At 39.3% G+C, this 14,983-nt stretch overlaps 3 protein-coding genes and 1 pseudogene across 3 annotated transcripts; all 4 read left to right on the top strand.

Annotated features, from left to right (window-relative positions):
• Positions 1-1,565: 1,565 nt before the first annotated feature.
• Positions 1,566-2,846, top strand: LOC125016460 (trypsin-3-like). The gene is made up of 5 exons (XM_047598964.1): positions 1,566-1,620; positions 1,731-1,893; positions 1,979-2,232; positions 2,323-2,459; positions 2,553-2,846. Exons 1-5 carry the CDS (start codon positions 1,581-1,583, stop codon positions 2,700-2,702), a joined length of 744 nt encoding a protein of 247 aa, XP_047454920.1. The 5' UTR covers positions 1,566-1,580; the 3' UTR covers positions 2,703-2,846.
• A 1,389-nt stretch (positions 2,847-4,235) lies between these two features.
• Positions 4,236-5,602, top strand: LOC125017007 (trypsin-3-like). The gene is made up of 5 exons (XM_047599830.1): positions 4,236-4,377; positions 4,489-4,651; positions 4,737-4,990; positions 5,081-5,217; positions 5,311-5,602. The coding sequence occupies exons 1-5, from the start codon at positions 4,338-4,340 to the stop codon at positions 5,458-5,460; spliced, it is 744 nt and encodes a 247-aa protein (XP_047455786.1). The 5' UTR covers positions 4,236-4,337; the 3' UTR covers positions 5,461-5,602.
• Positions 5,603-7,054: 1,452 nt separating this feature from the next.
• LOC125016052 lies at positions 7,055-14,951 on the top strand (annotated as a pseudogene).
• On the top strand, positions 10,365-11,659 carry LOC125016495 (trypsin-3). Its single transcript, XM_047599006.1, has 5 exons — positions 10,365-10,419; positions 10,531-10,693; positions 10,779-11,032; positions 11,136-11,272; positions 11,366-11,659. The coding sequence occupies exons 1-5, from the start codon at positions 10,380-10,382 to the stop codon at positions 11,513-11,515; spliced, it is 744 nt and encodes a 247-aa protein (XP_047454962.1). The 5' UTR covers positions 10,365-10,379; the 3' UTR covers positions 11,516-11,659.
• Positions 14,952-14,983: the final 32 nt, after the last annotated feature.

Genomic DNA, 14,983 nt, shown 5'->3' with positions numbered 1-14,983 from the left:
AGTATAAAAGCAGCGCTTAATATAGACCGTCATAATGTGTGACGGTCATTCACAGAGTGTTTTTGTACAGAGTTACAGTATTAAAATAAGTACTTTTCTAACTGCACATTAGGCTTCTCTTGCATGGTTAGGCGCTATTCTAATAATACAGTTTAAATTAGGAACACAAAGAAGACGAGGATAATATAAACAGGCTATCAATAATCAAAGTTATTGTGTTTTTGCTCCACATTATATTATGGTATCCGTTTTGCCCTAGGCAATAAATACATTCGTGTTCATAATGTAGAGCATTAAATTAAAAGGTCAGAAAAAGATATTTACAAAGTAATGCAACTTAACTCAGGCAATTTTTGTAAACAAAGATATTCATTCCTGTTTTTCATAAATGCAGTGTACGTCACCGGTGGAGATTAATCTAACGTTATCAATATGCTGTTCCCTTGTACTCCAGATGTGTTTTCACACAGGTTGATCACCAAGAAAAAAAGTTGTCCTTGGCCGATTAGATAACAAGGGGAAAGGATTAAAAGGAACTGCAGTGAAGCCGAGGTAACACCGAGGCTGGGACCCAATCCATCATGAATGTTTTCCTTCTTCTCGTGTTCATTTGACTAAACGAAAGCAATATAACTAAACAAGACTAGTCTATGAAACCTCTCAAAGTTGAAAGCATCAAAAAGACCTATTTTATCTACAAAGAGGTGTCATAAAAAATACATGGTCGGCACCAATAATGCTAGCGTGAATAAACAAAAGATTACCTACGTGAGGAGGTAGAGGGTACCCCAGTCTGACCTACACTCCGCTCCTTCCAACACAACAGAAATAAAGAGAGAGCTTAGGTGTATATGTCTAAATAACCAATGAGGCACGTGACAAAAATCAAAGTAAGCATTAACAAGCAGCTGTTTGAGCTGTGCAAGCAACAAAGCAGCAGGGACCAGGGCAAGCAGAGCAAAACAGCAGAGAGGGTGGATCATTCAGCTGGGTCCCTTTTTATGTAGGTCCTGGGAAGTGATTGGACAAGCTGGAGCTGAACCAACCAATCAGCAGGCTTCCCAAGTGGAACCCAATCATGGAAGTAACACCTACAAAAACAGACAGGTGAGGGGTAGAAAGGAGATGATAAGTTGCACGTAACAAATGTATTAATGTAAATAAAACACTTTTATGACACATCATTTTGTTTATTTCAGTTTATTGCAATCACTTTATTAAATGGTTTCAACCATGTACTGTATGAGGTGGATTATTTTTTGAGTTTTACCTTTTCATAATGAATAAATGATGCATAATCTGAAATAATTAATGCAAATGAATCACTTTGGCTTCATAAATAGATAACATCAGACTTCCTGCATTTATATGTTTATGCTTACTTATCTCAGTAGATCACCACCTCAACAGTTTGTTGGCAGTGGTTCTCCAGATGTGTTTTTACACACGTTACTTAAAGAGATAACAGTAAAGAGATAGAAATGGGTGTCCTTGGCCAATCAGATAACAGTGGGATAGGACGGGTTTAAAAGGAGCTGTAGTGGAGCTGAGCAGGTACCGAGGCTCGGACACAAACCACCATGAAGGCTTTCATTCTTCTGGCTCTCTTCGCTGTGGCATGTGAGTACGAGTCTTACTTTAATTAACATGAGTTAGTTACTAAAATGGTGGATATATCTATTTGAACACTGAGTATAAACTGTTTTCATATCATGATCTCAACCCATCAGTTGCCGCTCCCATTGAGGATGAGGATGACAAGATCGTTGGAGGCTATGAGTGCAGGAAGCACTCTGTGGCCTACCAGGCATCTCTGAACTCTGGCTACCACTTCTGTGGAGGTTCCCTGATCTCCAGCACCTGGGTGGTGTCTGCTGCTCACTGCTACAAGTCGTAAGTTCAAAGACATTCAGCGTTTTTCTTGTAAATGGATTGATTTCTGTGTGTTACTTCATTCCTGTCATGTCTCTCTCCACAGTCGCATCCAGGTCCGTCTTGGTGAGCACGACATCGAGGTCAATGAGGGCACTGAGCAGTTCATCAACTCTGCTAAGGTGATCCGTCACCCCAGATACAGCAGCCGTAACCTGGACAATGACATCATGCTGATCAAGCTGAGCAAGCCCGCCACCCTGAACAGCTACGTCCGCACCGTGTCCCTGCCCTCCAGCTGTGCTGGTGCTGGAACCCGCTGTCTGATCTCTGGATGGGGAAACACCAGGTCCTCTGGAAGTCAGTGAAGTTTTCAGTCACATCTGAAGAACATGGAGTGCATGGTGTGGTATCAATGGTTACAGATTATTTTTTGTACATCCTATATAGGCAGCTACCCTGATCGTCTGATGTGCCTGGATGCCCCCATCCTGAGCGACAGCACCTGCAAGAACTCCTACCCTGGACAGATCACCTCCAACATGTTCTGTGCTGGATTCATCGAGGGAGGCAAGGACTCCTGCCAGGTATGATCTGAACTATACTTCTTTAAGTGGACAAACCCTTCAAACACTTCAGAACACCTGCACTCACACCTCATCTCATCCTTTCTCTGTCAGGGTGACTCTGGTGGCCCCGTGGTGTGCAATGGTCAGCTGCAGGGTGTGGTGTCCTGGGGTTATGGCTGTGCCCAGAGGAACAAGCCTGGAGTCTACGCCAAGGTCTGCAACTACAACTCCTGGATTCGCAGCACCATGTCCTCCAACTAGATGGTTGATCTTCTAAATGTGCAGCGTGTCATATGTGTCAAGCCAGTGAAAGCTGTGCATTAAAATGTTTACAACATAGTGTCTTATAACACACAGTACACTTTGTGAATTTGAGTTGGGTGTAATAAAAATATTTTTAAAACACTTCTTTGACATTTCTATTGTTTTTCCATAAATATCAGTTGCTGAGAGTTGAAGCACATTCATAAATTCTGATATATGGTGTTAGAAAGTTTTCAGTTTTTAATTTTGATCATTATAAGTTGCAACAAAGTGAAAATGTTGTTAAGCAAAGTTGTCGAGAGCCAACCAAGACAAACACCAAGGTACCGTTGAAAGACAATATCAACACATTTGCGCCACATGAAGCTCACTAGCTAAACAACATTGGTATCCAATGCTAGCTAGCTGCCAATGCTAGCTTTGACTAAAACTAGGGATACAATTAGTTTCTGTTTCTTCCTTTGTTAATACCTGCAAATAAAAATCAAGTTGCATTTTTCACATATTTAAATAAAGGAGGAGTTAAATGATGGAAAAGACAAAACAGTTAAATGTTGGCAAACCTACGGAGCTTAACAGATCTGAACGACGTCATCTTTTTCTCTCCAGTGAATTTCATGTATTTGGTGGTTAAGCTAGCATTAACGTTTCGTCCAATACATCTTATAGTCAATTACAAAATAATATTTATTTCTGTATGAAAATATAAAAATTAATCAACACTGAAACAGTTGGACTGTAAATAATAGTCAAACTAAAGCTAATTTCTTCACTCCAGCTAATAAAAAACAAAACAAAACAGTTTGCGAGATGATTATACAAAGTGCTGTATTTAGATTTTTTCTTTTAAACTTTTGTATACGTTTCATGGCAGGAATTTTAATGGTAACAGACTGACACATGTGCAATTGAAACATTAATAAAAATGCAAATCTATATTTCCATCAACTTAATTTTTCTGCACTTTCCATTAGCAAAGCATTGAAATCAAGTAATATTGAGCAAAGCTAATCAATATCAGGTAATTCAAAATATAGATGTGTTATGTTCATACTTTCTATACTTTTTGGAATAAATACATTTGTTTATTTATTAAATACAAAGTGCATTTGACTCTCGTGTTAACACTTTGAACAGAAATGAGTTTTTTGACACAAATATTTTTTCACTGTGAAGAATCAACCAAAGTCATGACATTGATGTTATAAAACACAAAGATGTGTTCATGAGCTGAAGTCATGTCATATGTTACAGATCCATTTATTAAATGTCTTCAACAATGTACTGAGGTAGACTATTTTTTTAATTTTAGCTTTTAGTATTCAATAAATATCACACAATCTGAAATAATTAATGCAAGTGAATCATGTTCATCTTAACAATTAATTAAAATGAGACTTGCTGACTTCAGATGTTCATGCTACACGTGTGGTGGGATCTCACTAGATGACCACCTCAACAGTTTGTTGGCAGTGGTTCTCCAGATGTGTTTTTACACACGTTACTTTAAGAGATAACAGTAAAGAGGTAGAAATGGGTGTCCTTGGCCAATCAGATAACAGTGGGATAGGACGGGTTTAAAAGGAGCTGTAGTGGAGCTGAGCAGGTACCGAGGCTCGGACACAAACCACCATGAAGGCTTTCATTCTTCTGGCTCTCTTCGCTGTGGCATGTGAGTACGAGTCTTACTTTAATTAACATGAGTTACATTAATAAAATGGTGGATATATCTATTTGAACACTGAGTATAAACTGTTTTCATATCATGATCTCAACCCATCAGTTGCCGCTCCCATTGAAGATGAGGATGACAAGATCGTTGGAGGCTATGAGTGCAGGAAGCACTCTGTGGCCTACCAGGCTTCTCTGAACTCTGGCTACCACTTCTGTGGAGGCTCCCTGATCTCCAGCACCTGGGTGGTGTCTGCTGCTCACTGCTACAAGTCGTAAGTTCAAAGACATTCAGCGTTTTTCTTGTAAATGGATTGATTTCTGTGTGTTACTTCATTCCTGTCATGTCTCTCTCCACAGTCGCATCCAGGTCCGTCTTGGTGAGCACGACATCGAGGTCAATGAGGGCACTGAGCAGTTCATCAACTCTGCTAAGGTGATCCGTCACCCCAGATACAGCAGCCGTAACCTGGACAATGACATCATGCTGATCAAGCTGAGCAAGCCCGCCACCCTGAACAGCTACGTCCGCACCGTGTCCCTGCCCTCCAGCTGTGCTGGTGCTGGAACCCGCTGTCTGATCTCTGGATGGGGAAACACCAGGTCCTCTGGAAGTCAGTGAAGCTTTCAGTCACATCTGAAGAACATGGAGTGCATGGTGTGGTATCAATGGTTACAGATTATTTTTTGTACATCCTATATAGGCAGCTACCCTGATCGTCTGATGTGCCTGGATGCCCCCATCCTGAGCGACAGCACCTGCAAGAACTCCTACCCTGGACAGATCACCTCCAACATGTTCTGTGCTGGATTCATCGAGGGAGGCAAGGACTCCTGCCAGGTATGATCTGAACTATACTTCTTAAAGTGCACAAACCCTTCAAACACTTCAGAACACCTGCACTCACACCTCATCTCGTCCTTTCTCTGTCAGGGTGACTCTGGTGGCCCCGTGGTGTGCAATGGTCAGCTGCAGGGTGTGGTGTCCTGGGGTTATGGCTGTGCCCAGAGGAACAAGCCTGGAGTCTACGCCAAGGTCTGCAACTACAACTCCTGGATTCGCAGCACCATGTCCTCCAACTAATGGTTGATCTTCTAAATGTGCAGCGGTCATATGTGTCAAGCCAGTGAAAGCTGTGCATTAAAATGTTTACAACATAGTGTCTTATAACACACAGTACACTTTGTGAATTTGAGTTGGGTGTAATAAAAATATTTTTAAAACACTTCTTTGACATTTCTATTGTTTTTCCATAAATATCAGTTGCTAAGAGTTGAAGCACATTCATAAATTCTGATATATGGTGTTAGAAAGTTTTCAGTTTTTAATTTTGATCATTATAAGTTGCAACAAAGTGAAAATGTTGTTAAGTAAAGTTGTCAAAAGCCAACCAAGACAAACACTACGGTACCATTCAAAGACAATAACAACACATTTGCGCCACATGAAGCTCGCTAGCTAAACAACATTGGTATCCAATGCTAGCTAGCTGCCAATGCTAGCTTTGGCTAAAACTAGAGATAAGATTAGTTTTTGTTTCTTCCTTTGTTAATACCTGTAAATAAAAATCAAGTGGCATTTTTCACATATTTAAATAAAGGAGGAGTTAAATGATGGAAAAGACAAAACAGTTAAATGTTGGCAAACCTATGTAGTTTAACAGATCTGAAAGACATGTCATATTTTTCTCTCCAGTGAATTTCATGTATTTGGTGGTTAAGCTAGCATTAACTTTTTGTCCCATACATCTTATAGCCATTTGCTAAATAATATTTATTTCTGTATAAAAGTATGAAAATGAATCAACACTGAAACAATAGGACTGTAAATAAAAGTCAAACTAAAGCTAATTTCTTCACTCCAGCTTACAAAAAATAAAATAAAACTGTTTGCTAGACGATTATACAAATACAAAGTGCTGTATTTGAATTTTTTTGTTTTAAACTTTTGTATGTTGCTCATGGCAGGAATTTTAATGGTAACATACTCAAACATGTGCAGTGGAAGCATTAATAAAAATGCAAATCTATTTTTCCATCAACTTAACTTTTCTGCACTTTCCATTAGCAAAGCATTGAAATCAAGTAATGTTGAGCAAAGCTAATCAATATCAGATAATTCAAAATATAGATGTGTTATGTTCATACTGTCTATACTTTTTGGAATAAATACATTTGTTTATTTATTAAATACAAAGTGCATTTGACTCTCATGTTAACACTTTGAACAGAAATGAGTTTTTTGACACAAATATTATCTCACTGTAAAGAATCAACCAAAGTCATGACATTGATGTTATAAAACACAAAGATGTGTTCATGAGCTGAAGTTCAGTGTCATATGTTACAGATCCATTTATTTAATGTCTTCAACAATGTACTGAGGTAGATTTTGCCTTTTTTAATTTTAGCTTTTAGTATTCAATAAATATCACACAATCTGAAATAATTAATGCAAGTGAATCATGTTCATCTTAATAAATAAATGAAATAAGACTTGCTGACTTCAGATGTTCATGCTACACGTGTGGTGGGATCTCACTAGATGACCACCTCAACAGTTTGTTGGCAGTGGTTCTCCAGATGTGTTTTTACACACGTTACTTTAAGAGATAACAGTAAAGAGATAGAAATGGGTGTCCTTGGCCAATCAGATAACAGTGGGATAGGACGGGTTTAAAAGGAGCTGTAGTGGAGCTGAGCAGGTACCGAGGCTTGGACACAAACCACCATGAAGGCTTTCATTCTTCTGGCTCTCTTCGCTGTGGCATGTGAGTATGAGTCTTACTTTAATTAACATGAGTTAGTTAATAAAATGGTGGATATATCTATTTGAACACTGAGTATAAACTGTTTTCTTGTCATGATCTCAACCCATCAGTTGCCGCTCCCATTGAGGATGAGGATGACAAGATCGTTGGAGGCTATGAGTGCAGGAAGCACTCTGTGGCCTACCAGGCTTCTCTGAACTCTGGCTACCACTTCTGTGGAGGCTCCCTGATCTCCAGCACCTGGGTGGTGTCTGCTGCTCACTGCTACAAGTCGTAAGTTCAAAGACATTCAGCGTTTTTCTTGTAAATGGATTGATTTCTGTGTGTTACTTCATTCCTGTCATGTCTCTCTCCACAGTCGCATCCAGGTCCGTCTTGGTGAGCACGACATCGAGGTCAATGAGGGCACTGAGCAGTTCATCAACTCTGCTAAGGTGATCCGTCACCCCAGATACAGCAGCCGTAACCTGGACAATGACATCATGCTGATCAAGCTGAGCAAGCCCGCCACCCTGAACAGCTACGTCCGCACCGTGTCCCTGCCCTCCAGCTGTGCTGGTGCTGGAACCCGCTGTCTGATCTCTGGATGGGGAAACACCAGGTCCTCTGGAAGTAAGTGAAGCTTTCAGTCACATCTGAAAAAAAAAACATGGAGTGCATGGTGTGGTAATGAATGGTTACAGATTATTTTTTGTACATCCTATATAGGCAGCTACCCTGATCGTCTGATGTGCCTGGATGCCCCCATCCTGAGCGACAGCACCTGCAAGAACTCCTACCCTGGACAGATCACCTCCAACATGTTCTGTGCTGGATTCATCGAGGGAGGCAAGGACTCCTGCCAGGTATGATCTGAACTATACTTCTTAAAGTGGACAAACCCTTCAAACACTTCAGAACACCTGCACTCACACCTCATCTCGTCCTTTCTCTGTCAGGGTGACTCTGGTGGCCCCGTGGTGTGCAATGGTCAGCTGCAGGGTGTGGTGTCCTGGGGTTATGGCTGTGCCCAGAGGAACAAGCCTGGAGTCTACGCCAAGGTCTGCAACTACAACTCCTGGATTCGCAGCACCATGTCCTCCAACTAAATGGTTGATCTTCTAAATGTGCAGCGTGTCATATGTGTCAAGCCAGTGAAAGCTGTGCATTAAAATGTTTACAACATAGTGTCTTATAACACACAGTACACTTTGTGAATTTGAGTTGGGTGTAATAAAAATATTTTTAAAACACTTCTTTGACATTTCTATTGTTTTTCCATAAATATCAGTTGCTGAGAGTTGAAGCACATTCATAAATTCTGATATATTGTGTTAGAAAGTTTTCAGTTTTTAATTTTGATCATTATAAGTTGCAACAAAGTGAAAATGTTGTTAAGCAAAGTTGTCAAAAGCCAACCAAAACAAACACTACGGTACCATTCAAAGACAATAACAACACATTTGCACCACATGAAGCTCACTAGCTGAACAACATTGGTATCCAATGCTAGCTAGCTGCCAATGCTAGCTTTGGCTAAAACTAGAGATAAGATTAGTTTTTGTTTCTTCCTTTGTTAATACCTGGAAATAAAAATCAAGTTGCATTTTTCACATATTTAAATAAAGGAGGAGTTAAATGATGGAAAAGACAAAACATTTAAATGTTGGCAAACCTACGGAGCTTAACGGATCTGAACGACATGTCATCTTTTTCTCTCCAGTGAATTTCATGTATTTGGTGGTTAAGCTAGCATTTACTTTTCATCCAATACATCTTATAGTCAATTACAAAATAATATTTATTTCTGTATGAAAATATAAAAATTAATCAACACTGAAACAGTTGGACTGTAAATAAAATTCAAACTAAAGCTAAGTTCTTCACTCCAGCTAATAAAAAAGAAAACAACACGGAGTTTGATCATTATGAGTTGCAACAAAGTGAAAATGTTGTTAAGCAAAGTTGTCAAAAGCCAACCAAAACAAACACTACGGTACCATTCAAAGACAATAACAACACATTTGCGCCACATGAAGCTCACTAGCTGAACAACATTGGTATCCAATGCTAGCTTTGGCTAAAACTAGAGATAAGATTGGTCGTTGTTTCTTCCTTTGTTAATACCTGCAAATAAAAATCAAGTGGCATTTTTCACATATTTAAATAAAGGAGGAGTTAAATGATGGAAAAGACAAAACAGTTAAATGTTGGCAAACCTACGGAGCTTAACAGATCTGAACGACGTCATCTTTTTCTCTCCAGTGAATTTCATGTATTTGGTGGTTAAGCTAGCATTAACGTTTCGTCCAATACATCTTATAGTCAATTACAAAATAATATTTATTTCTGTATGAAAATATAAAAATTGATCAACACTGAAACAGTTGGACTGTAAATAAAAGTCAAACTGAAGCTAATTTCTTCACTCCAGCTAATAAAAAACAAAACAAAACAGTTTGCGAGACGATTATACAAAGTGCTGTATTTAGATTTTTTCTTTTAAACTTTTGTATACGTTTCATGGCAGGAATTTTAATGGTAACAGACTGACACATGTGCAATTGAAACATTAATAAAAATATTAATCTATATTTCCATCAACTTAATTTTTCTGCACTTTCCATTAGCAAAGCATTGAAATCAAGTAATATTGAGCAAAGCTAATCAATATCAGATAATTCAAATTATAGATGTGTTATGTTCATACTTTCTATACTTTTTGGAATAAATACATTTGTTTATTTATTAAATACAAAGTGAATTTGACTCTCGTGTTAACACTTTGAACAGAAATGAGTTTTTTGACACAAATATTATCTCACTGTAAAGAATCAACCAAAGTCATGACATTGATGTTATAAAACACAAAGATGTGTTCATGAGCTGAGGTCCAGTGTCATATGTTACAAATCCATATATTAAATGTCTTCAACAATGTACTGAGGTAGATATTGTTTTTTTTTTTATTTTAGCTTTTAGTATTCAATAAATATCACACAATCTGAAATAATTAATGCAAGTGAATCATGTTCATCTTAATAAATAAATGAAATAAGACTTGCTGAGCTCAGATGTTCATGCTTAGACATGTGGTGGGATCTCACTAAAAGACCACCTCAACACGTAAAGAGATAACGGTAAAGAGATAGAAATGGGTGTCCTTGGCCAATCAGATAACAGTGGGATAGGACGGGTTTAAAAGGAGCTGTAGTGGAGCTGAGCAGGTACCGAGGCTCGGACACAAACCACCATGAAGGCTTTCATTCTTCTGGCTCTCTTCGCTGTGGCATGTGAGTACGAGTCTTACTTTAATTAACATGAGTTACATTACTAAAATGGTGGATATATCTATTTGAACACTGAGTACAAACTGTTTTCTTGTCATGATCTCAACCCATCAGTTGCCGCTCCCATTGAGGATGAGGATGACAAGATCGTTGGAGGCTATGAGTGCAGGAAGCACTCTGTGGCCTACCAGGCTTCTCTGAACTCTGGCTACCACTTCTGTGGAGGCTCCCTGATCTCCAGCACCTGGGTGGTGTCTGCTGCTCACTGCTACAAGTCGTAAGTTCAAAGACATTCAGCGTTTTTCTTGTAAATGGATTGAGTTCTGTGTGTTACTTCATTCCTGTCATGTCTCTCTCCACAGTCGCATCCAGGTCCGTCTTGGTGAGCACAACATTGCCGTCAATGAGGGCACTGAGCAGTTCATCAACTCTGCTAAGGTGATCCGTCACCCCAGATACAGCAGCCGTAACCTGGACAATGACATCATGCTGATCAAGTTGAGCAAGCCCGCCACCCTGAACAGCTACGTCCGCACCGTGTCCCTGCCCTCCAGCTGTGCTGGTGCTGGAACCCGCTGTCTGATCTCTGGATGGGGAAACACCAGGTCCTCTGGAAGTAAGTGAAGCTTTCAGTCACATCTGAAAAAAAAAAAAAAAAACGTGGAGTGCATGGTGTGGTAATGAATGGTTACAGATTATTTTTTGTACATCCTATATAGGCAGCTACCCTGATCGTCTGATGTGCCTGGATGCCCCCATCCTGAGCGACAGCACCTGCAAGAACTCCTACCCTGGACAGATCACCTCCAACATGTTCTGTGCTGGATTCATCGAGGGAGGCAAGGACTCCTGCCAGGTATGATCTGAACTATACTTCTTTAAGTGGAAAAACCCTTCAAACACTTCAGAACACCTGCACTCACACCTCATCTCGTCCTTTCTCTGTCAGGGTGACTCTGGTGGCCCCGTGGTGTGCAATGGTCAGCTGCAGGGTGTGGTGTCCTGGGGTTATGGCTGTGCCCAGAGGAACAAGCCTGGAGTCTACGCCAAGGTCTGCAACTACAACTCCTGGATTCGCAGCACCATGTCCTCCAACTAAATGGTTGATCTTCTAAATGTGCAGCGCGTCATATGTGTCAAGCCAGTGAAAGCTGTGCATTAAAATGTTTACAACATAGTGTCTTATAACACACAGTACACTTTGTGAATTTGAGTTGGGTGTAATAAAAATATTTTTAAAACACTTCTTTGACATTTCCATTGTTTTTCCATAAATATCAGTTGCTAAGAGTTGAAGCACATTCATAAATTCTGATATATGGTGTTAGAAAGTTTTCAGTTTTTAATTTTGATCATTATAAGTTGCAACAAAGTGAAAATGTTGTTAAGTAAAGTTGTCAAAAGCCAACCAAGACAAACACTACGGTACCATTCAAAGACAATAACAACACATTTGCGCCACATGAAGCTCACTAGCTAAACAACATTGGTATCCAATGCTAGCTAGCTGCCAATGCTAGCTTTGGCTAAAACTAGAGATAAGATTAGTTTTTGTTTCTTCCTTTGTTAATACCTGTAAATAAAAATCAAGTGGCATTTTCCACATATTTAAATAAAGGAGGAGTTAAATGATGGAAAAGACAAAACAGTTAAATGTTGGCAAACCTACGGAGCTTAGCAGATCTGAACGACATGTCATATTTTTCTCTCCAGTGAATTTCATGTATTTGGTGGTTAAGCTAGCATTAACTTTTCATCCAATACATCTTATAGTCAATTACAAAATAATATTTATTTCTGTATGAAAATATAAAAATTAATCAACACTGAAACAGTTGGACTGTAAATAAAATTCAAACTAAAGCTAAGTTCTTCACTCCAGCTAATAAAAAAGAAAAACAACACGGAGTTTGATCATTATGAGTTGCAACAAAGTAAAAATGTTGTTAAGCAAAGTTGTCAAAAGCCAACCAAAACAAACACTACGGTACCATTCAAAGACAATAACAACACATTTGCGCCACATGAAGCTCACTAGCTAAACAACATTGGTATCCAATGCTAGCTAGCTGCCAATGCTAGCTTTGGCTAAAACTAGAGATAAGATTGGTCGTTGTTTCTTCCTTTGTTAATACCTGCAAATAAAAATCAAGTGGCATTTTTCACATATTTAAATAAAGGAGGAGTTAAATGATGGAAAAGACAAAACAGTTAAATGTTGGCAAACCTACGGAGCTTAACAGATCTGAACGACGTCATCTTTTTCTCTCCAGTGAATTTCATGTATTTGGTGGTTAAGCTAGCATTAACGTTTCGTCCAATACATCTTATAGCCATTTGCTAAATAATATTTATTTCTGTATGAAAATATAAAAATTGATCAACACTGAAACAGTTGGACTGTAAATAAAAGTCAAACTAAAGCTAATTTCTTCACTCCAGCTAATAAAAAACAAAACAAAACAGTTTGCGAGATGATTATACAAATACAAAGTGCTCTATTTGGATTTTTTCTTTTAAACTTTTGTATACGTTTCATGGCAGGAATTTTAATGGTAAAAGACTGAAACATGTGCAATTGAAGTATTAATAAAAACGTTAATCTATATTTCCATCAACTTAACTTTTCTGCACTCCCCATTAGCAAAGCATTGAAATCAAGTAATATTGAGCAAAGCTAATAAATATCAGGTAATTCAAAATATAGATGTGTTATGTTCATACTTTCTATACTTTTTGGAATAAATACATTTGTTTATTTATTAAATACAAAGTGCATTTGACTCTCGTGTTAACACTTTGAACACAAATGAGTTTTTTGACACAAATATTTTTTCACTGTGAAGAATCAACCAAAGTCATGACATTGATGTTATAAAACACAAAGATGTGTTCATGAGCTGAAGATCAGTGTCATATGTTACAGATCCATTTATTAAATGTCTTCAACAATGTACTGAGGTAGATTTTTTTTTTTTTTAATTTTAGCTTTTAGTATTCAATAAATATCGCACAATATGAAATAATTAATGCAAGTGAATCATGTTCATCTTAATAAATAAATGAAATAAGACTTGCTGAGCTCAGATGTTCATGCTTACACATGTGGTGGGATCTCACTAAAAGACCACCTCAACACGTAAAGAGATAACAGTAAAGAGATAGAAATGGGTGTCCTTGGCCAATCAGATAACAGTGGGATAGGACGGGTTTAAAAGGAGCTGTAGTGGAGCTGAGCAGGTACCGAGGCTCGGACACAAACCACCATGAAGGCTTTCATTCTTCTGGCTCTCTTCGCTGTGGCATGTGAGTACGAGTCTTACTTTAATTAACATGAGTTACATTACTAAAATGGTGCATATATGTATTTGAACACTGAGTATAAACTGTTTTCTTGTCATGATCTCAACCCATCAGTTGCCGCTCCCATTGAGGATGAGGATGACAAGATCGTTGGAGGCTATGAGTGCAGGAAGCACTCTGTTGCCTACCAGGCTTCTCTGAACTCTGGCTACCACTTCTGTGGAGGTTCCCTGATCTCCAGCACCTGGGTGGTGTCTGCTGCTCACTGCTACAAGTCGTAAGTTCAAAGACATTCTGTGTTTTTCTTTTAAATGAATTCCTTTTTGTGTGTGTTACTTCATTCCTCTCATGTCTCTCTCCGCAGTCGCATCCAGGTCCGTCTTGGTGAGCACGACATCGAGGTCAATGAGGGCACTGAGCAGTTCATCAACTCTGCTAAGGTGATCCGTCACCCCAGATACAGCAGCCGTAACCTGGACAATGACATCATGCTGATCAAGCTGAGCAAGCCCGCCACCCTGAACAGCTACGTCCGCACCGTGTCCCTGCCCTCCAGCTGTGCTGGTGCTGGAACCCGCTGTCTGATCTCTGGATGGGGAAACACCAGGTCCTCTGGAAGTCAGTGAAGCTTTCAGTCACATCTGAAGAACATGGAGTGCATGGTGTGGTATCAATGGTTACAGATTATTTTTTGTACATCCTATATAGGCAGCTACCCTGATCGTCTGATGTGCCTGGATGCCCCCATCCTGAGCGACAGCACCTGCAAGAACTCCTACCCTGGACAGATCACCTCCAACATGTTCTGTGCTGGATTCATCGAGGGAGGCAAGGACTCCTGCCAGGTATGATCTGAACTATACTTCTTAAAGTGGACAAACCCTTCAAACACTTCAGAACACCTGCACTCACACCTCATCTCATCCTTTCTCTGTCAGGGTGACTCTGGTGGCCCCGTGGTGTGCAATGGTCAGCTGCAGGGTGTGGTGTCCTGGGGTTATGGCTGTGCCCAGAGGAACAAGCCTGGAGTCTACGCCAAGGTCTGCAACTACAACTCCTGGATTCGCAGCACCATGTCCTCCAACTAAATGGTTGATCTTCTAAATGTGCAGCGTGTCATATGTGTCAAGCCAGTGAAAGCTGTGCATTAAAATGTTTACAACATAGTGTCTTATAACACACAGTACACTTTGTGAATTTGAGTTGGGTGTAATAAAAATATTTTTAAAACACTTCTTTGACATTTCTATTGTTTTTCCATAAA

Source organism: Mugil cephalus, chromosome 11, assembly GCF_022458985.1.
Source record: "Mugil cephalus isolate CIBA_MC_2020 chromosome 11, CIBA_Mcephalus_1.1, whole genome shotgun sequence".
NCBI lineage: Eukaryota > Metazoa > Chordata > Actinopteri > Mugiliformes > Mugilidae > Mugil > Mugil cephalus.
This window is presented reverse-complemented; position numbering and strand designations above follow the sequence as displayed.